Below are 22,002 nucleotides of genomic sequence, written 5' to 3'. Positions count from 1 at the left end.
CTTGGCTTAAAAAACGTTCAAGACCCCTGATGTAAGGGGGGGAAATGCCATTAAGGACAACAGCTTAACTGACAAAATCATATGACTATAATAATGTTACAGTATATTAAAATCATACCTGCAAACTCAGAAGGGCTGAAAAAGGTGACACGTAGGCTACATCTCTTCTGTGTTTTTCAGACAACGGCAGCTACAGTCTGGTGTCAGACTCCTCTCCAGTGAAATATAGACACACTTTTACACCGTTTAGCTCTCAGCATTTTATCATGTTTACTCCATCTTCTAGCTAACGCTAGGCTAACCTGCTTGCTGCTTCCAACTGTAGTGTTGACTAGCGTCCCGTGCGGCGATCAGTTCCCTCTAACGTCCGTTTTCGGAGCATCGCGCAGGCACCTAAGGCACCGAAATCCGTGTTGCTATTCGGTCCGGTAGATAACGGTCGTTAAGGCACCGGTGACGTATTAGCACCGGGTCTGTACAGGTGTTATGGATCGCGTACAAACCAATAGGGTGTCGGAATAGCTATGTTTATACTTCTCATCCAACCACAATCAAATTCACTCTCTCCGGATGGAGCGATTTGGATAGTTTTTTTTTTAACGATGACGAGCCGGAATGAAAACAAGCCGAACTGAAATATGAGTAACGAGGCTATTTTTTAAATGTAGGGAGTAGAAAGTACAGATAATTGCGTGAAAATGTAAGGAGTAGAAGTAAAAAGTATGCTGTAAAATAATTACTCCAGTAAAGTATAGATACCCAAAATTTCTACTTAAGTAAGGTAACGAAGTATTTGTACTTCGTTACTTGACACCTCTGCCTGCCCTCCTTGACAAAAAAAACATTTGTGCCAATGCTGCATGCAATGCAGCGGCACACTGAATTAGTGCAAATTAGCTTCACTGGATCTGCTCAGAGTGTGTGAAGGGTGGGTGGGCTGTGTATTCGTCCACTCAAGGTATTCTCCCACCAACGAGCTGAGGAGGGAATGCAAACAGGGATGACTGAGGAAAGGAAGATATCCCACCACCCCCTCCTCCCCAGCTCACATGACTGTGATTACAGCAAAGGAGGAGTGTGGTGGGACACAGTCAGGGAGAGATGGTGAGCATGATGAATGACATTTTTCTGATTGCGGCACACAGATCACATCCAAGAACTCAACTTGTCTTTGATTGCTGGCCGAGGGTCGTCCACTTTTACGGGGTAATTAAACTTTAGACTGAAAAGAAAATGCGTAGATTGTCTACATTTGTTGCATTTGTCCTTAACTTTGATTTCTAAGTGCCGCTTGTGCAAATAGATTGCTGTGCGTTACATGTACATGCTGGTTTATTCATGACTTACATTCAGTGGTGGAAGAAGTACTCAGATCTTTTGTTTAAGTAAAAGTAGTAATACCACGGTAAAGAAATAGTCTTTTACAAGTAAAAGCCATGCATTCAAATTTAAATAAAAGTATTCATTATGGTTCATTTCAGAATAATATATATAATTGCTGGATCATAATTATTGATGCATTCATGTGTACATCGGTTTAATGTTGCAGCTGATAAGATGAGGCTAATTTGAATTACTTTCTAAATTGCTGGGCATTTCCCCAAGATCAATAAAGCTTTATCTTCACCTATAATTCATCATTTCCTCTTCAAACTAACTTTTAGTTGAAGTTATCACATGAATGTAAGAGTAAAAAGTACAGTATTTGCCTCTGAATTGATGCAGACTTGATGTATAAAGTTGCAGGAAATGTACCTCAAAATTGTACAGTAGTGAATGATGATTCATGCTGTGGCATGCTGGTGTGGGCAATTTTAAATTAATATTAAAAGCAGTGGTGGAATGTAATTTAGTACATTTACTGAAGCATTGTACTTAAGAGCTACTTGTACTTAAATGTTGTTATGTTATGCAACTTTATACGTCTACTCTACTACATTCCAGAGAGAAAGATTAAAATTTTGTTTTACTTGACTACAGCTGGAGTTAGCAGATGAAGATTTTACACATTAAGCTTTGGCTGTGATCAACTACCCAGTAATGAGTGCACCAGAACTATAGGGCTCTAATCCTGACCTTGAGTGTAACAGATGCAGCTGCAACTCCCAGCGTTGCTCAGGGAAGCTTGGTCAGTTCAAGCTCTAACTTTGTTTCCTTCTGCAAAAAATGTTGTTTCCTTCTGAAATAACACACGGTTACTACACATCTAAGACAATGTTTCCAGAACTAGAAAGTGACAAGAGGGGAGACAATGGAAATTTGTGTTTAAATCTCATTTACATCCATGTTTTTTTAAATAAAATAAATAATGAGCTTAATGTAGAGCATGGAGGTTGTTAGAAGAAGTGAGTGAGTGAGTGAGTGAGTGAGTGTGTGTGTGTGTGTGTGTGTGTGTGTGTGTGTGTGTGTGTGTGTGTGTGTGCGTGTGTGCGTGCGTGCGTGCGTGCGTGCACGTGCTTGTGTTTGAATGTATGAAGAGTTCTAGTGTGCGCTCTCAGTTGCAGATATGAGGGTGCTACACGGGTGCATGCTGGGAGTGACCATCTTGCTGCTGGTGTGCGAGGTCACCATCAGTCAGCTGTGCAAATCCCTTATCACCCTGGTGGATGGTTTCCACACACTCTTCATCCTCTTGCGCATGGCTCTTCGTCCTCCTCAAGCAGCAAGCATCATAAAACCTCCAATCTCTACTTTGGACTCCTCTGCATCTCCTTCACATGCTTCCTCCTCCTCAGCAGCACTTCCCTCCAACCTGCCTGCAGTGTCATCCATCAAATCTCAACCTGGGACCCAGACTGGTGGGTCTTCAGACTGCGGTGTGTCCTACACCCGCAGCAGGATACAGCCTGTGGGGGCTTTCATCTCCACTCTCCTCCTGACATCTCTGTGTCTCTCCTACTTCATGGAAATCAGCAATTTTTCCCTGGAACCACAGCCAGTGCAGCGCCCCCTGCTGCTTGTGGTGGTCGGATTTTTCAGCGTGCTCCATAAGATGCTGGTTGTCTGGCTGAACTGGGTTCAGCTGCAGGATGAGAGAGCTGGGGCCAGCGGGCAGACGGAGCCTGAATCTCACTTTGAAGAGAACCACAAAGGTAACATTAGGCCTACTTACAGATCACATGTTCACTTTGAGAACTGATGCATGCATATAAAGTATAACAATATGTGTGTTGTCATTTTCTAATAAGGGCTCTTTATAAATGCTGTAACTAATAGTTTTAATAATGGTCAATAAATCACTTACAAATGCTTTTTAGATCAGTTATAAGCCATTCATGCAAACATTTGGGTTGCCAGGTTGTGGCTTGTATTTATCCTCCTTCCAGTTTCTACTCTTGATGCGAAGCTAACAGGATGCTAGCTGTAGTTTCAAATTTACCATATAGGCTACATGGGAGTGGTAAAGATCCTAATGGGATTTTTACAACTGGAGTCTGATCGCATGACATCCAGTTTCAACTGGTTAACAATATAAATGCGATCAATCTAATCTGAGATACAATAATACATTGTTTTAATGGGTGATGACCACACTTTCCACTGTACTTAAGGATCTTAAAGTCTAATGTCGTGTAAGACTAGTTACTGCAATTCTGGTGGCTAAAATGTTTGCATTTAGGAGAATGTGGAATTTGTGGCAGCTCACAATGATGCATGAAGCATAAAGTACAACTGCAGAGCCCCTCTCTCTGTCTCACCAAGTTAGTCATGTCATATGAAAGCACATACTTACACTGGCATTATGTAATCATAATCTTTTACTACAGAAGAATTAGTGTGCTTGTCCAGGTGATTATATTGTTCTGACAGATTTTTACTTTGAAGTAGCTGCCAAGTAAGGAACATCAAACAGTGTCCATGTTTGTTTTTCATTCCTCTGTTCGACTCCCACAGTCTTGGCTGCAGAGAAAACCAAAGGCCAGGCTGAGCCGGGGCGAGTCCAGGATGACGTTAGCCACATCCAATCGGCCATGGATGACTCAGTCCACAATGGTGCGCTTGTCCTCTGTAACCCAGGAACCTCCAGCGTCCCTGACACCGACTCTCAAACACCACGACAGCAGCCAGGAGTCCACCTGCATGCAGCAGCTACACAGGACAGCAGGGACTGTGACGTAGCCAGCGGTGAAGTTTTGAAGGCTTGCAAGTGTGAGAGTCGTTCAGATGACATCACGGAGAGTTCCAAAGACAGCACCTGCATGGGACATCTTGGTAAGAAAGTTTAGCTTTTTGGACTGTCACCTTTCTCACTTTAGTGTCCCGTAAAAGAAAGAGTCACATGAAGAAACAAAAACATTTGAATTCAACGTACATATGTTAATATTTTGTTTCCATATGTGACCAAATGGAATTGCCTGTTTGGTATGGGTGAGGTGTTTTTTTGCAGGTGAAATTACAATTTTTACATCAACATATATTGTTGGTGTTTGTATAGTTTTGCTCATCAACGTTCAATGATTGTCGTTAAAAACGTTAACAAAGTTGACATTTTTGATTGAATCACATACCTGAAGATCATGTTTTCTTCCTCTTCAGACAGTCAAAATGCATCTAGTGCCTCCCCAGTCTGCATGTCATCACATCATATTGAGAGGACGGTACCAAGCAGCAAGTGTCCAGTCAGTCTCCTGTCGTTCGTCCTCGTCATTCAGGGCCTTTGTACCTCCTTTCTGGCTCTGATCATCAGCCTGGTGATGCTGCTGGTCAGCCCGCAATGCCTGCACAGCTCTGGAACCTGTGGCCTCCTGGTTTACCTGGATCCTGGCCTCTCCCTGCTGGCTGTGATTACGCTGATTTCCACAGCTGCGCCACAGGTCAGGCTCTGTGTGGTTATGTCATACCATTTAGTTAAAATTTTGCTTTTGAGCATTTAGCTGAATGAAGACCACATTAAGAGTTCAACCCACTCATAACAATAATTTGCTGCAGCTGTATCGATCAATCAATCAATCAATTTATTATTTGTCCCAGAGGGCAATTTGTGTCACAGCAGGCATAAAGCATAAAAACAAGCAATCCAAACCCCTTACTGACATGTTGTTTCACTGGTAAATCTCTCCAGGTGCACAGGTACGGCTTACTGCTGCTACAGGCCACACCTCCACACATTTGTGTGTCAGACCTCGGGCGGAGGATTATGAGTGTCCCTGGGGTGCAGGCTGTGCACGACCTCCACGTCTGGCAGTTAACTGAATCATTCATGGTGGCCTCTGTACATGTACACTGCCATGCTGGGTTTCCAGTGCACAGGTGAAGTGGAAAAGTTTGACTTTTGTACCTGGTGGTTCTAACTGTTTATACCATGGCCATTGAGGGATTCTCAATTCTGATTGGCTGGAAGGTATGGATTTAATTTTTGTAGTCAAACAGTATAACCAGACACCTATAAAACATGTTTGTTTGCCGTTCTAAATTAGTGTACTGTTACTGTGGATAAAGCTCAACGTTAGCTAAAGCTCATGGAGCTAGGGTTATCTGTAGTAAGTATCGGTTTAAAAAAATGACAGTTGGGATGAGTCACAGCAAATTCATCCATTACTTTATGTATATAGCCTCTCATCCTGAGCATCATCACAAGGGGGTTAGAGACAGTCCCAACTCACATCAGGCGATAGTTTCTGGCTGGTTATCATAAATGTGTTTTTGTCCAGATTAAAAACTCTATATCATTTCACACATGTCCAGGTGTGCTGATCTGATGTCGGGGGTCACGAAGGTGCTGCAGAGTGTAGGAGTGAGCTGCTGCACCGTTCAGCCAGAGTTTGCCTCCTGCTCTGGGTCCTCTGCAGGCAGTGAGGGGGACGCCTCACCTGTCGTGCACAGAGTGGACCCTTCCCTGCCTCCTTTTCTGACTTGCAGCCTCGCCTGTGGAAAGGCCTGCGCTCGGAATATGTGCTGCTCTCGGTTAGAGGAGGAGACCAGGAGCATGCTGGCACCACCAGCTGAGGAAACAAAGGAAGAGCCCCAGACACTGGTCATTGAGAACACCTTCCTCTGACTGAAAACCCTGGAGAAAAAGCAATTAATGAATGTAAAGGTAGAGGTGAATGAACAGATTTGAATGTGTAATCTCAAAAACATTGCCTGCACATTATATGTAAATGTTCTGTTAGTTTTGTGACATTAATATGGTGCTGCACCAAAGAATTTTAAGCAATATCAAGTGAAATTCTGTGAAAATAAAGGCATTTTTTTTGTGTTGCTTCATTTGTACCTGAACCTTTTGTATGTATTGAAATAAAACAAATAATTACACTAAAATGTGTCCATTTTCATTTCAAGATTATATATAAAATTTGTAATGTGTAGTGTTTTGTTAAAAGAGTCTTGTGTCTACATATAGCAGTATATATAGGCAATGTGAGGCTGAGAGATCACACAGAGGGCTTTTTCATGGCAGACACGGCAGGAAAAGCACCAACGGCTGAAGGCTCAGCATAACAACTGGCACACCTTAAATGGACTGCAGCCATTAATAATGTTCATTATTATTATAGACACAGTTACATCTGTATCTTTCCTGCTATGAAATGTCAAAAATGGATTTCTGTTTGTGTATATTTCCTCTATTTCTTACCTGTGATGACACCATGTGGCTCCACCTTTTTATATTCAGACAGCCAATCACAATGCGCCTGCTTTGCATAACACAGCACAGTACAGACAAATGTTTCCCTTGTTTGTGTGTTTATTTGACGTAAACATGTTTTAGGGCATCCGGGACCTGATTATACTTTGTGTACACAAGCTCATTGTAAGAAATACAAACCAACGTTAGAGTTATTATGGTGACACCCTGACTCAGGAGAGTCTTGCTGGTATGAGCTTTATATACATCTGACAGACATTTTAGAAGTGCCCGGATGATCCTCGGTGGTCCGGGGTGCAGGCTTCAAACCTGTAGCTGCATAACTGCAGAGTGGTTCAATTCCACCTTTCGGGCGAGGAACCGTGAATTCGCGTCCGTAAAATCCCTTTGGCGAAACAAACACGAACTATCTCACATAGTTTAAACGTAGCCTACCTGACATGATTTGCAGACGACGTAAGGAGTAGGCTTATTATATTTACATTTGGCGGAAGTGTCACATCCACCAGTCGTTTTCCATTTGTACATTTTACATAATTTACAAACCGTTAAAATTCCCTTACTACCTCGCAAAACTACTTCCTGTCAAGCTCTATCCTTGTTTTGACAATAAAAGCTCCAAATTGTTAAAAGGAACAGCGTCACATTTTGTATTCGCTCTTTTTCATTAAAGTAGGCTAAGTTACTTAAGAATCTCCACTACATTTAAGACAGCTATAACGTTACTTTGCAGATTAAGATTGTATACCCAAACATGATTTTCTGATTTAAAAAAAGCATAATTAGTAGGCTACATCTTAAACTACCCAACAGTATGTCAAGTTGTGTAATCATCTACACCTCGACCAACTACAACTTTAAATGCTGCTCACATAATGCATCCTCCAAAATGAGAAATGAATAAGTGATGAATATGATGAACACATTAATAGGAAATGAAGCATATTAATAGGAAATTAAATAAATCAACATTTTTCCTTAATATCTTTATTTTAAATCATTTAAATCATTTCTTACTGTGAACATAGAGCAGGGAATTTGGGTTTTTTTCAAAAAGAGAAAAAAGAGTTAGTGTATACATCTAGTTAATATATTAATATAATGTGATATAATTAAACATAGTAGTCACGAAAATAAATACACAAAATGAATGATAGAACAATTTGCAAAATGTATATAAAAAAGTATATACATATGTGTTCAATCTATAATCACTGTGGTTACTGTGCAAGGAGAATTTATTGTGAATGTATTTTCTACATCCGCTTTGCCCGGAAAACAACACCGATTGACAGTCCGTGCAAGCCAATAATCTGCGAAAATTCACCGGCCGCTATCCAATCATTCTCCTTTTTGGTGTAAGCGGGCCAACCAATGCGGAAATCTGCTTGTGCAGTGGGGACTGTGCATGATGTCCTTGCCTGCCTAGTTTTGGGCTAACCGAGATTAAAAACTCACATTCTACTTGGTGGAGGTAATTGTTTTCTTCTTACCCGGTAAGACAGACACATGAACGAGCTCTCGATGGTATATTAGACTAGTAGAGGCCTTGTTTCGATGTATAACTGTGTTGTTGGTCTGTGCCAGTTAGCGTCCTGCTAACTAACGTTAGCAACGCTATTAATTTAGTTCTAAAAGTAACTTGTCACTTATCATGTCAGAGACTTATTTAGTAGGTTTTAATTGTCCCAAACTGTAGCATGGCTGTAATTAACTAACGTTTCTGTTTCAATTAACGCTAATTCATTTTTATTTATTTTTATTTCTTTGTCTGTTTATATCTTCACTTTAAGATATATTGACAAATACAAAAACACAAGTTCAGAGTGATTTTTTTATTTTTTTATTGACAGAAATATAATCACAAGACAATTAATGCAAATTAAAAGCCCCAGACCATCAGGTGCCCCAGGTCATGTGTGTGGCAGTTACTTTGTGGTGATTTGATTAATTAGGAATTAGTTTAAATGCCTCACAATAAAACCTGACATGGTAAGATCCCCGAGGTTGTTCCTTCATTTTCACCCAGTCTTGAGGACCTGTGTCAAAATTTAGTTTTAAACCCCTTTTAGTATTTCATCAGATATCATATGACTCTTACATTGAGTCTTTAACAGACTCTGCAGCTGAGCAGTATTCCAGTGTATAAACACTGGTTTGTTACAGGGAATCTGGGCAAAATGGGCAGGGGATTTTTTGTTTGTGGGGTGTTCAATAGGGTAACATTTTATGTTGAATAATAATCATTTAAGTTATTTATCAAGTAAAATCCAAAACACTCAGTGCTTCCACCTTTTAAGGAAGACAAAACAAGCCATTGAAGATGTCATTGGGCACATGTGGGGTATTTTTTTACTGTCGGGCACTTTATAGACTAAACTGTTTGTCAAAAAAGAAATTGACAGATTATCAATGATGAATGTAATTGTTACCTACATACTTAGAACTCATTACTTACAACTCATTCTTACAAACTGTAGGAACTGAGAAAATCAGAAAACCATTATTATTTGTAAATCTGTGACTATAAATCGTACCTTGAAATTGATTATTTTCTGTCAACTAAGTCAGTTATTCACTTGCAGCAAGTCTTCTCTTATTATTTTATTTGATTGCTTTGCCTTCAACATTTATAATGCTGTGCAGGGAACTATTTGTTTTCTTATTGGTTTCACTAAGTAACATGTTTCAGCCTGACATTTTCCTTATTCTGTCTTTCAGATTTAACTTTTAAAGATAGTCCGTTATGCCTTTACATAAATACTCCCCCAAAATCTGGGAGGCTCTAAAACTGAAGCAGGGCATCTACGCTCGTCTCCCCAAACACTACCTTCAGTCCCTTGAGCAGAAAGATCCCAAACCTGTCCATTGGAGACCTCTGGGAGTCCAGTACAGAGCCAACCCAACGACCAGGCAGAAGGAACGAGTGCAGGATGTCCCGATACCCATCTACTACCCTCCAAGCTCCCAGGACGGCCTGTGGGGAGGAGAGGGCTGGATATCAGGCTTCAGATACGCCAATAATGACAAAGTGAGTCTCCAGGAAGATCATTTTCTTTAGTTCTAGTACAGTGTGTTGACATTACTTGATTATACCATAATGCACACAGTATAAGCTTCCAGCTGCTGTAGATTAATATCCAGCTTGGGCTTTGTTAGCATGTCACCCTTTGCTTGCTGTAAACTCCCATCTCTTCACATTAAGAACATTAAAATCCATTCATAAAAAATACATTACAAGGTTAAATAAGTTTCCACTCTGTTTATTACACTTTTGTCTTTTTCATTGGACTAAATGGGATTGTCGAGTGGACACACTCAACAGCCCTGTCATAAAAATCACTTAAAGTACATTATAAGTTGTGTGTTTATAAAATCCACCTTTACTGAATGTACATATGTAGCTCACGTTTTTTTTTTTTTTAATTGCAAAATGTTAGACACGTAGCTGTATACATTAGCTGTGTACATTTCTAAATTGTCTTTTTCCATAGATGTCGACTCGTCTGAAGAAGACGTGGAAACCACAGCTGTTCAAGAGAGAGTTGTATAGCGAGATCCTCGATCACAAGTTCACCATCACAGTCACAGCACGCACTCTGGACCTCATCGATGCTGCCTTTGGTTTCGACTCCTATATTCTCAGCGTAAGAGAGCGCTACCTCCTGTGTGACAAAATTACATTTTTTTCCATCTGGCTTTTTTTATGATTGTAATTATCCAACTCTATCAGACATCAAAGGAAGACCTGAACTCCAAGCTGGGAATGGACCTGAAGAGGGCCATGTTGCTTCGCCTGGCACGCAGAAACACAGAGCTTTACCCCTCCGACCCTGTCAAGAGAGAGAAGGTCTACACCAAATACAAGGTAGATGGGATGTGTTCAAGTCCACTGAGTGATTAAAACAAACCCTGATTTTTACCAGCTACTGTACAAGAGAAAGAGTTGTCATTAATAACAAATGACATTTTATGCTTCCTTCTGTCAAAGCAGCAGTTTGAGGTCCCAGAGGAGGAGGCAGAGTGGTTGGGTCTGAGTCTGGAGGAGGCCGTGGAGAAACAGAGGCAGCTGGAGCACAAGGTAACAAAATCCTCAAACACACCTGCCTGAAGCTCCCCCCTCATTCAGCCCCTGTTTCAGCCACTTTACCTCACAGAAACAAAGTAGTAGAGCTAATGTACCTCTATTGCAGACCGCAAGATTTATAGGAAATTGGAAAGACAGAGTGCAAATATCTTCAATTTTCAATTAAAAGACTTTCATTACAAATCAGTAATCATTAGGTTTGGTTATCACTTGGTTCTGACCCTGTTTTGTTCTTCCTCTTGTCTCTCAGGAGCCGGAGCCTCTGTTTAAGGCCTGTGTGGAGGAGCTGGTGAAGGAGCTGCACGTCCAAAAACTCTCAGAGCCACACCTCATAGAGAATAAGTGACGACAGAGGCAGCTTTTCAGACGTAGGTTGAACTGTCAAGCTTCTGCAGATTGTGGTGGAAATCACAAAGTTTCTTAAACTATTTCACCCGGGAGAACTTCCTGTCCTGAGGGACACAAAGGTAAAAGACCACAAGGGACGAGGTCATGTTGGAGTAATTCTTATTTATTTCCCCCTTGCATTTAAGATCCAAAAATTGACGGCATTTTAAGAATGAAGGAAAAAAGCGTCCGTCGGTGTAAATACTACCCGACCAGCTGTGATATCAGGCCCTGAAATAAAAGATTCCCCTTTTTTTGCTAAACCTTGTTTCTGCTCATCTGTTCTCCAGCAATTATTGAATAATTATATAATTCACTGCATCATTTTGACATTTTGAGTAATACGCTTATTTTGCTTGTTAGCTGAGAGTTAGATAAGAAGATTGATCTTCTTACGTTTGTACGGTAAATATGAAGCTGGAGCTGCTGTTTAATCCATTCAAAAACGGAAGAAATACATGATGTCTTTGAGCCACCGGGAGATAGGATATTTAGCAGACTTCCAATGTAACAATAAGGAGCGTCTTGCTAGTAAGGATGTGAAAGCTTTAATGTCCTTTTGTGTAGGGTTAAGTGCAAGTGAGGGGTCAGGAATCCCAAATATAGCAATCAGAGGGCAAGGTTGGAGATTTACCCCTAGAACAGAGGACATAATAGTAAAATAACCCACCCAGAAACCTTTCAAATCAGTACAAAGAAAAAACATGTGGCTAAGGTGATACTTTACATTTAAAAATGATACACCCATATTCTATGGACTCTTAATAAGGCTACCCAAAAGTGTATAAAATGGTTAAAATGATCTTCTTCACGACCAGCTACATTAACATTAAAATGCTATATTCTATCTTAACACATCATCAATAGTAATCACTTAATATTATACTGTATGTAGTAATATAACTGACAGGAACCATTCAACTGCATGATGAATATTTCCCAACACTAATACTAATATTTCTTCACTTTTAATTAAAGAAAAAGAAAAAAGATTTTGAATGCAAGTCTTTTACTTGTATTAGAGTACTTTTATATTGGTATTGGTACTTTTCATGCGCTCTCTGCAAGAATGTAAATATGCGTATTTTTCCACAATGTCGAACAGTTCCTACTGTAAACCCAGGACATGTTATGCTTGTTTGTCACCAGTAGATGGAACAAGAATGCTTTAAATGAGTAAAGTTGAAACATTTAATAGAGTGAGACATTGTTTGATTTATGAAGCCTACTTTGTTTTATTAAAATCAAGTTACAAGAAAGTTCCAGAAATCAATCAAGCCCATAAAACTGCAGTTAAATATGTTACAACAACTATGAAAATACTATGTTTTATTTCTTTTCTTAGCATTTCCTTGTTAAACATGATAACATCAAAACTATTTTTAATTTTTTTTAGTTCACCTTTATTTAATCAGGTAGGCCGTTGAGAACAGGTTCTCATTGGCAACAGCGACCTGGCCGAGAAAAGCATAACAAGTGTCGTAATAAACCACGCATCTGTCCATGAAGACACACTGATGCAGCTAAGCTCCTTATATGGTGCTTGAGTTGCAAAATGGAAAGAAAGAAAGAGAAAAAAAGACTGAGAAGAGGTTTACGAAAACATAAAAACAACCGTTTCTTGCATGGTTTCGCTTTCTGTGACAGTTGCATTGATGTTGTGGCTTTGTAGTTGCAGCTATTATGGTAAGATGTGGAGTCCCTTCTGGTGTGGGGACTCCCGTGGGTGGGTGTTGTAACCTGGCAACAAGAAGAAAAAAAATTATACCTTGCACTTGTAAACAGAAAGATTTACTCCATATATAGATACAACCTCTTTGTGGAATTACCCCCTTCCTATACGTAGTGCACACAATTAGCAAATCATCCAAAACAAACCAAGTGACACGTTTGGTAATTTTTCTCTGCCTTAAGACAAATTTAAGACGAACATCTGGCTGCTTCGTCCTTATACCCCTGAGATAAATAAGGCTTGTTTGACCAAATTCTTTTAATTTTAAATCAGGTCGCAAAGATTAGTTTGTCTGAAAGTGCCATCCATGAACTATGGCCCATGTATGATCTGTCTGTCATATTTTTCAGTTTTCTTTTAATCATTAGCCAATAACTTCAATCTGCAGTCTCCTGTTGCAGATCATTTCTCTCTAATGTTATCTTTACTTGTGTAAATATTTATCATGGTAGTTGCCTTCTTACCAATCCCCTGTACTGTCCACCTTTGGCCAGATATTGATTTTTTTTTTTTTTATAGGTGTATCAAACTAAGTTATCTTTTAACTTTAGGGATAGCAATGTAGGTCATTCCAGCACTTTGGTCTAGACTGAAATATCTTAACAACTACTGGATGGATTGTCATGTTATTTGGTGCAGGCATTCATTGTTCCCAAACGATGAGACCAAATTACTTTGATTCCCTGAATTTTCCTCTAGTGTCACCATGAGGTTGACATTTGTGCTTTTGAGAGAAATGTCTTAACTATTGGAAGTATTTGCCTCTAAATGACAGAGGCAAATACTCTACTTTACTCCCCTACATATATTTGATATATTGTGATATGATGAGACTTTGTTGATCCCTGGGGGGAATTCAAAAGCTACCCAGCAGTATATAGGCTAAATTAAATAAAAGTAGCCCTGCCTTTACCAACTGCAACATTAAAGTTATGTGCATATTAATGAATCAATTATTATGATCCAATAATATAATATACATTATTCTGGGATGGAGCATTGTGCATACTTTTTTTTTACTTTTGATACTTTAAGTATATTTTGATGCTAATACTTTTGTACTTTTACGTAAGTTAAAATTTGAGTGCAGTATTTTTACTTAAAAGGAGTATTTCTACACCATGGTAATGCTACCTTTACTAAAGTACAAGAGCTGAATACTGAATACTGCTTCCACCTCGGATTATTTACCATAATGTGTGTGACTTAGCAGTAAGTGCTTGATAAACAGTTGTGCTCACCTGACAGAGAGTGGGTGGGACTCCAGTGAAAGCTTCTGTTTTAGTGACTTCATCTGAGTGATGCAACGGAAAATTAAGCCTCCACCTTCATACGTTTGAGGTTAAAAATCAAACAAGCTCCCTGATTAAATCTCTTTGCATCATTATTTCTATATTTGAACATTTCCACCACACATGACTCATCCTGTCTGCTCAGTTTTCCCCAGAGTCTCCACAAATCAACAGACATCTCTGCTCATCACACAATTAAAAGTTGAGGTGTATGCCCGCAGTTTGAAACGGGTATCAGTGGTTGAGGAAATATTCAGATCCTACAATAAAGGTCCTAATACCACAATGAAAATATTACTAAAAGTATGTAAGCATATCAAGAAAATGTACTTGAAAGTATTAAAAGTAAAAAGGAAGAACAATGTCCCCTGTGACTGTTATAGTATTATACATTATTATTTATTATATCACTCATGTATTAATGTAAAAGCTGGATTTTACTGTATTGGTTGAGGTTGAATTAATTTTTAACTTTGTATAAAACTGCAACTAATGATGATGATTATTATTATTATTATTATTATTAAGGATTAGTCTGGTGATTATTTTCTCTTTCAAATTACCCCGAGCCCACAGTAACATCTTCACAATGCTTGTTTTGTCTAACCAATATGCTAATTCAAACTTCATTAAAAACAACTTTAAATTATTCAAATAATTAAAAAGGGAAAGTAGCTATCGTGAAGATGGAACCATGAAATGTTTTTGCATGAAAAAGGACTTTTTCTGGCTGACCATCAAAATACTTGCCAATTAATTTTTTGTTGATCTATCCAATTGACTTATTGGTTCAGCTGTACTTGTATTTACTGTTTGGTAGTTTCATTTTAGGGCTGTCAAAATTAACGCGTTAATTTTTGCGTTCATTTTTTTATATTTAACTCGTTAAAAAAAATTAACGAAATTAACGCAGCTGTGTTTGTTTACTTCATGTGGCGGCTGAGAAACGTAATACGTCTCCATAACACCAGTCAGCGCTACTCTGTATCGTTGCCCAAGTAATGAAAACCGGCAGCTGATTGGACGAATGCGTCACATGGGTTTGTTTTCTCCGGATATTGAGAGCCAGACTGTCATGGCGGCCGTTCAGAATACGATCTCATATTGTACTAAGATAGTTCACTGAAACATATTTCTGAAAACATTTTAAGCAAGAAATAGGCCGTGCAGTTGCTGAATCTGTCTTCATTTCAGCTCAACAAAGGTCAGTTTAGAAGATTTTCGTCAGATTTTGAGAGACTAGTCACCTCACTCCGCTCGCCATTTTTGGGTGAGTCCTGACTGCCCTGCCGCCGACTGAACATAGGCTCGTTGGAAATGAACTGCGCCTCGCCTGTAAAGTAGACGAGAGCAGGTGACAGCAGCCGGGGACGGTGACAAAAAACTGCTCTCAAGTCAGACAGTTTCTAGCCGTTTCCAGCAGCCTTCAGCAAGACTAAATAAGCCAAATTGTTGCTGCTGTTGTTCTGAAAGATATTAAACATTCTGAACTTAGCAGAACCTTTCCTTGTTTGGTTTTTTCTTCATATTTGCAAAGTTAAATGATTTAGCATTTAAATATCCATTATTATAAGCTACAGCTTCAAAAAGCGATTAATTACAGCAAATTGTGCAATTAATTAGTTAATTTTTTTTAATCGATTGATAGCCCTATTTAATTTATAAGAAAACATCATATTTTATAAGATCTTTGTATGTTTTGTGTGTCTTCATAAGATTGGCTCGGGAACCAGAGGGTCCCGGTTCAAATCTCAGACGTAGCAAGTACGGAGTGTGGACTGGTAGCTGGAGAAGTGTCAATTCACCTCCTTGTTACTGCCAATGTGCCTTTGAGCAAGGCACAGGGCTCATGGTGCCATCCTGTGTAGAAACAACAGAATTAAACACTTTTTTCCCCTTGCAGGATAAATAAAGTATACCTTCTTCTTCCTCTTCTTCTAAATAAACCTGAAAGTAAATCATGGAGTATGTATGCTAACACTTCCTGTAGCCATTACAACTGTGCTGTTTTAATTAAAGTCTTTGTTAAACAACCACTTTTTCAGATGGCCTCATATTACAACTAATAGAGTGGATATGTCCTGACAAGTCACAGCAGCAGGGTATGGTGGCATCATTTTACAGGAAGTAATGTATATCTCTGTCTTTTGACAAGATCAGATGCCTTGGAAACCCATCAAGTGTGGAGTTTCCCAGCGCCTGTGAACCATGTGTGTTCAGGTCAGGTCAACAGTGACCGCCAAAGCCAGAAAAAGTAGCACACCTGCCAACAGCAACACACAAGGTCGCCAGTTTCACAGATGGATGAATGTTAAATATTTAAACCATTCCATTGTTTGTTTACTGCTCTGTAAAAACAGGTGTGCGGGAGTGCCGATCACTAGTGCTCAAAAAAATATATAGTATGTCATTAAAAAGTCATAGAATAGTATATATCATAAAAAATTATAGTATGTCATAAAATCATACTTAAAAACGTATAGTAAAAATAAATAAAGAATAATAAAAAAAAGTCATAGTATAATATGTCATAAAAAATGCTAAAAAGCCATAGTATGTTGTAAAAATTCTAGTATATTACACCATAGAAAATCATAGTATGGTATGTCATAAAAAAGTTCATAAAAAGTCATAATATAGTGCCATAAAAAGTTATATTCAGTTTTTTAATTAAAGTCATACTATAGTACGTCACAAAAAAGTTAATTAAAAAGTCATGGTATAGTATGTCATGAAACTGTTCATAAAAGGCCATAATATGTCGTAAAAATTCATAAAAGAGTCATGGTTTAGTATGTCATAAAAATTTCATAAAAAACCCTCATGGTATAGTACATCATAAAAAAGATAATAGCATGCCATACCTTTTTTTAATTAAAAGGTAATTGTGTAGTATGTAAAAGAAAAAAACTTTTCGTTAAAAAGTCATAATATATCATCTTGCCTTGTATTTTTGGCTCAACCTATCTCTGTGAATCAACCTTTTCTGACATGAACATTATCAAGAACAAACACAGAACATGCCTACAATACTCAGAGTTGCAGTGTCAAGTTATACCCCAGATTACAGTACACTTGTGACTTTCCACTAACAGACCTTTGCAAACCAATAAGAGGTTTACAGATTTTCTTTTCAAACATCATGAGGACTCTAAACTCTAATATTGTTGTTTAACAAAAATGTGAAAAATGATTTGTTCAGAAAGTTGACAGATGTGATGATTTGTGTTACAGATGTGTAATAATGTGACATGATTTGTTTAAAATTGTAACAGAGTTGATGATTTCTTCATGTTACAGAAGTGATAATGTGTATAAATATGTGACAGAGGTCATAATTTGTTCAAAATGTTACAGATTGTAATTGGTACAAAATGTGACAGATTTGTTTAAAAATGTGAGTTTTTTTTATTACAGAAGTGATCATTTGTACTAATATGTGGCAGAGGCCATGATTTGTTCAAAAATGTTACAGATGTGTAATTAGTACAAAATGTGGCATGATATGTTTAAAAATGTGACAGCATTAATGTTTTATTTTTTTTAAATGCTAAAGAAGTGATAATTTGTAATGTAACAAGTGTGGTGATTCATACAAAACTGTCACAAATTATATTTAATGAAATAGCAAATGTGATAACAGACTTTGATGTTGCATGTTTAAATTTCGAAAATAGTCATAGTATAGCATGTCGAGAAAGTGATAATATAGTCATAGTATAGTATGTCGAAAAAAAGTGATAAAAAAGTCACAGTATAGCAGGTCGAAAAAAGTAATAACATAGTCATAGTATAGCATGTAGAAAAGGTTATAGTATAGTATGTCGAAAAAAGTGATATAAAGTGATAGTATAGTACGTCGAAAAAGTCATAGTATAGTAAGTCGAAAAAGTGATAAAAAGTCATAAAATGCAAAATAAAAGTGATAAAACAGTCCTAATACAGTATGTCTAAATAAGCGATAAAAAAGTCATAGTATAGTATGTCTAAAAAAGTCATAAAAAAGTCATAGTATAGCATGTCGAAAAATGTGAAAAAAGTCATAGTATGGCATGTCGAAAAAAGTCATAGTAAAGTATGTTGAAAAAGGTGATAAAAAGTCATAGTATAGTATGTCGAAAAAGGTGATAACATAGTCAGTAGTATAGCATGTCGAAAAAAGTGATTAAAAAAGGTATAGTATAGCATGTCGAAAAAAGTCATAGTATAGTATGTCGAAAATAGTCATAGTATAGCATGTTGAAAAAAGTAATAATATAGTCATAGTATAGTATGTCGATAAAAGTGATAACAAAGTCATAGTATAGTATGTCGAAAAAGTCATAGTATTGTATGTCGAAAAAGTGATAAAAAGTCATAATATACCGAAAAATGTGATAAAACAGTCCTAATACAGTATGTTGAGAAAAGTGATAATAAAGTCATAGAATAGTATGACGAAAAAAGTGATAAAACAGTCATAGTATAGCATGTTGAAAAAGATCATAGTACAGTATGTCGAAAAAAATCATAAATAAGTCATAGTAGAGTATGTCGAAAAAAGTCATAGTAAAGTATGTTGAAAAAGGTGATAATAAGTCATAGTATAGTATGTCAAAAGAAGTGATTAAATAGTCATAGTATAGTATGTCGAAAAAAGTGATAAAAAAGTCATATACAGTATGAGGAAAAAAGTGATAAAAAGTCTTAGTATAGCATGTCGAAAAGTGATAAAAAAGTTATAGTATAATATGATGAAAAAGTCAAAGTATAGTATGTCGAAAACAGTGATAAATAAGTCATAGTAGAGTATGTCGGAAAAAAAGGAATAGTATACTATGTCGAAAAGTGATAAAAAAAAGTCATAGTAGTCATAGTATAGCATGTCGAAAAAGTGATTAAAAAAGGTATAGTATGTCGAAAACAGTGATAAAAAAGTCATAGTACAGTATGTCGAAAAAAGTGATAACATAGTCATAGCATGTCAAAAAGTGATCAAAAAAAAGTCATAGTATACTATGTCAAAAAAGTAATAGTTTAGTATGCAAAAAAAGTGATAAAACAGTCATAGTACAGTGTGAACAAAAAACTGATAAAAAGTCATAGTATATTATTTCAAAAGAAATGATTAAATAGTCATAGTATAGCATGTCGAAAAAAGTCATAGTATAGTATGTCGGAAAGTGATAAAAAAATTCATTGTTTAGCATGTATAGCATGTATAGCAAGTATAGCGTGTCGAAAAAGTAATAACATAGTCATAGTATAGCATGTAGAAAAAAGTGATAAAAAAGTCATAGTATAGTATGTTGAAAAAGTAATAGTATAATATGATGAAAAAAGTGATAAAAGTGATAGTATAGTATGTTGAAAAAAGTGATAAAAAAGTCACAGTATAATATGGCAAAAAAGGGGATAAAAATCATGTCAAAAAAGGTCATAATATGACGAAAAAAGTGATAAAAATCATAGTATAGTATGTCAAAGAAAACTGATAGCCGAAAAAAGTGATAAAAGTCATAGTATAGCATGTCGAAAAAAGTCATAGTATAGTATGTTGAATAAAGCGATAAAAAAGTCATAGTATAGTATGTGGAAAAAAGTCATAGCATGTCGAAAAAAGTGATAAAAAAGTCATAGTCTGTCGGACCTCATAACTTACTGAAATATACAGGATGTGAACACTCACCCTTATGTCTTAGAATCATTCTCTTATACCCCTAAATTAACTGACCTCACACCCAAGGTCATGTTTTCGGCATATTTGTCTCTTTCACTTAGTGTATCGGACCTCAGAACGTGTAGGATTTGAATACTGAATCTTCAGTTTCCCAATCATTCTATGATTATGGCATATTCGTCTCTTTCACTTAGTATATTAGACCCTAAAAGTTCCTCAAACATATAAGATTTGAACTCTCAATCTTCTGTCTTCTAATCATTCCCTTATCACCCTAAGCTATCTAACCTGACGCAATGTTCATATTTTCATAAAAAACTCATAGTACAGTATGTCGAAAAAATTGATAAATAAGTAATAGTATAGCATGTCGAGAAAAGCGATTAAAAAGTCATATTATAGTATGTTCAAAGAAGTGATAAATAAGTCATAGTATAGTATGTCATAGTATATTATATCGAAAAAAAAGTCATAGTAGAGAATGTCGAAAAAATCATACTATAGAAAAAGGTGATACAAAATTCACAGTATAGTATGTCGAAAAAAATTATAAAAAAAGTCATACTATAGTATGTTAAAATAAGAGAAAAAGTCATAGTATTGCATGTTGAAAAATGTCATAGTATAGTACTGTATGTCAAAAAAAGTGATAAAAAAGCCATAGTATATCAACTTAAAACAAAAAGTAAGGACATTTGTGTTTGGTGGATTATTTCTCTGTGGTAACAATGCTTTTTGGCAATACATCTTATACCTTTGGAAGCCTGTTTAGTTCCCTTTCAAATGGTTCCCCATTTGTAAGGAACATGCATTTGTGGGATGAGCAGCAGAGCTCAGTATGTGGGTTGCGCCCATGAAAAATTTGCCAAATTGTCTCTGACAATGCCAAACAGCTTTTCTTTGCTGTTGCTATTGACTCTTGTTTTGAGCTTCTGGTACCCCCAGGTGCTGACAATCAGGTGCCTGATTCTGCAACCAGTGGCTATCCCATATCTCCACAGTCTGGGACCAAACTCTGTCCTCCAAGATGACAATGCTCGTCCCCACAGAGCGGGGTTTATCAGAGACTACCTCCAGAATGAGTGGAGGTGGAGAGTATGGAATGGCCTGCCAGCAGTCCTGACCTCAACCCCATTGAACACTTGTGGGATCAGCTTGGGCGTGCTGTTCGTGCCAGAGTGACCAACACAACCACGTTGGCTGACTTGCAACAAATGCTGGTTGAAGAATGGGATGCCATCCCACAGCAGTGTGTGACCAGTCTGGTGACCAGCATGAGGAGGAGGTGCCAGGCTGTTGTGGCTGTGTATGGTTCTTCCACACGCTACTGAGGCTCCTGTTTGTTAAATGAATAAATTGTTAAATTGCCAATAGGTCTTGTTTCTTCAAACTTCAATCATCCAATCCACCAAACACCAAACAACTCAATGGCAGAATAATCTGTTTGGCATTGGCAGAGAAGATTTGACAAATTTTTGATGGGCACAACCCACATAATCAGCTCTGTTTCTCATCCCACAAATGCATGTTCCTTACAAATGGGGCACCATTTGAAAGGGAACTAAACAGGCTTTCCAACGGTATAAGATTTATTGCCAAAAAGCATTGTTACCACAGAGAAATAATCTACCAAACACAAATTTCCTTTCTTTTTGTTTTAAGTTTAGTATGTCGACAAAAGTGATAAAAAAAAGTCATAGTATGTATGTATAGTATGTCGAAAAGTCATAGTATAGTATTTTTTAAAAAGTGATAAAAACGTTATCGTCATAGTATAGTATGCCATAAAAAACGTATAGTATGTCATATCAAATTTAAAAAAATGTTATAGTATAGTCTGTCATAAAAAAAAGAATCATAAATAAGTCACGGTATAGAATAGATATAGAACACTAGATATGACATGTAATTCTGACTTGCCATTCCAAGATGGAACCACTTGGCGGCCATTTTACCAGGGTTAAGTTTTAGGAACCAATGGGGAAAGAGGCTCATGTTGTCTTTATAATCCTTATATTTTTCTACTAATACATCAACAGTGGTATTAATTCAAAGTAATGACCGTATGTTTTTTAGTTCTATATATATGCGGTATAGTATGTCATAAAAAGTTCATAAAAAGTCATAGTATAGTATGCCATAAAAAATGTATAGTATGTCATATCAAATTTCATAACAATTTTATAGTATAGTATGTCATAAAAATCCATTAAATAAGTCACGTATAGTATGTCATAAAAAAGTTCAATAAAAGTC

The 22,002-nt window shown here is 37.2% G+C and overlaps 2 protein-coding genes across 7 annotated transcripts; both read left to right on the top strand.

The window, feature by feature from the left end:
• Nucleotides 1–806: 806 nt before the first annotated feature.
• On the top strand, nt 807–6,255 carry LOC114549928 (zinc transporter 1). 3 transcript variants are annotated; one of them, XR_003691623.1, is made up of 6 exons: nt 807–1,104; nt 2,499–3,092; nt 3,895–4,212; nt 4,537–4,814; nt 5,063–5,341; nt 5,686–5,761. XR_003691623.1 is itself a non-coding variant. In XM_028570280.1 (6 exons), exons 1-6 carry the CDS (start codon nt 1,050–1,052, stop codon nt 5,996–5,998), a joined length of 1,746 nt encoding a protein of 581 aa, XP_028426081.1. In that variant the 5' UTR covers nt 807–1,049; the 3' UTR covers nt 5,999–6,255. The 3 variants fall into 3 exon arrangements, 2 of the variants coding, with proteins under 2 accessions (XP_028426081.1, XP_028426089.1); XM_028570280.1 differs by having other exon boundaries at nt 5,063–5,250; nt 5,686–6,255; XM_028570288.1 differs by having other exon boundaries at nt 807–1,206; nt 5,063–5,250; nt 5,686–6,255.
• A 1,673-nt stretch (nt 6,256–7,928) lies between these two features.
• mrpl28 (mitochondrial ribosomal protein L28) lies at nt 7,929–11,326 on the top strand. Of its 4 annotated transcripts, none has more exons than XM_028573285.1 (6): nt 7,929–8,063; nt 9,311–9,620; nt 10,084–10,236; nt 10,323–10,457; nt 10,581–10,670; nt 10,927–11,326. In XM_028573285.1, exons 2-6 carry the CDS (start codon nt 9,336–9,338, stop codon nt 11,020–11,022), a joined length of 759 nt encoding a protein of 252 aa, XP_028429086.1. In that variant the 5' UTR covers nt 7,929–8,063; nt 9,311–9,335; the 3' UTR covers nt 11,023–11,326. The 4 variants fall into 4 exon arrangements, with proteins under 4 accessions (XP_028429086.1, XP_028429085.1, XP_028429088.1 ...); XM_028573284.1 differs by having other exon boundaries at nt 7,929–8,085; XM_028573287.1 differs by having other exon boundaries at nt 7,931–8,063; nt 10,584–10,670.
• Nucleotides 11,327–22,002: the final 10,676 nt, after the last annotated feature.

Source organism: Perca flavescens, chromosome 3 (genome assembly GCF_004354835.1).
Source record: "Perca flavescens isolate YP-PL-M2 chromosome 3, PFLA_1.0, whole genome shotgun sequence".
Classification (NCBI taxonomy): Eukaryota; Metazoa; Chordata; class Actinopteri; order Perciformes; family Percidae; genus Perca; species Perca flavescens.
The sequence above is the reverse complement of the archived record's forward strand: the minus strand, read 5'-3'. Positions and strand labels throughout refer to the sequence as shown.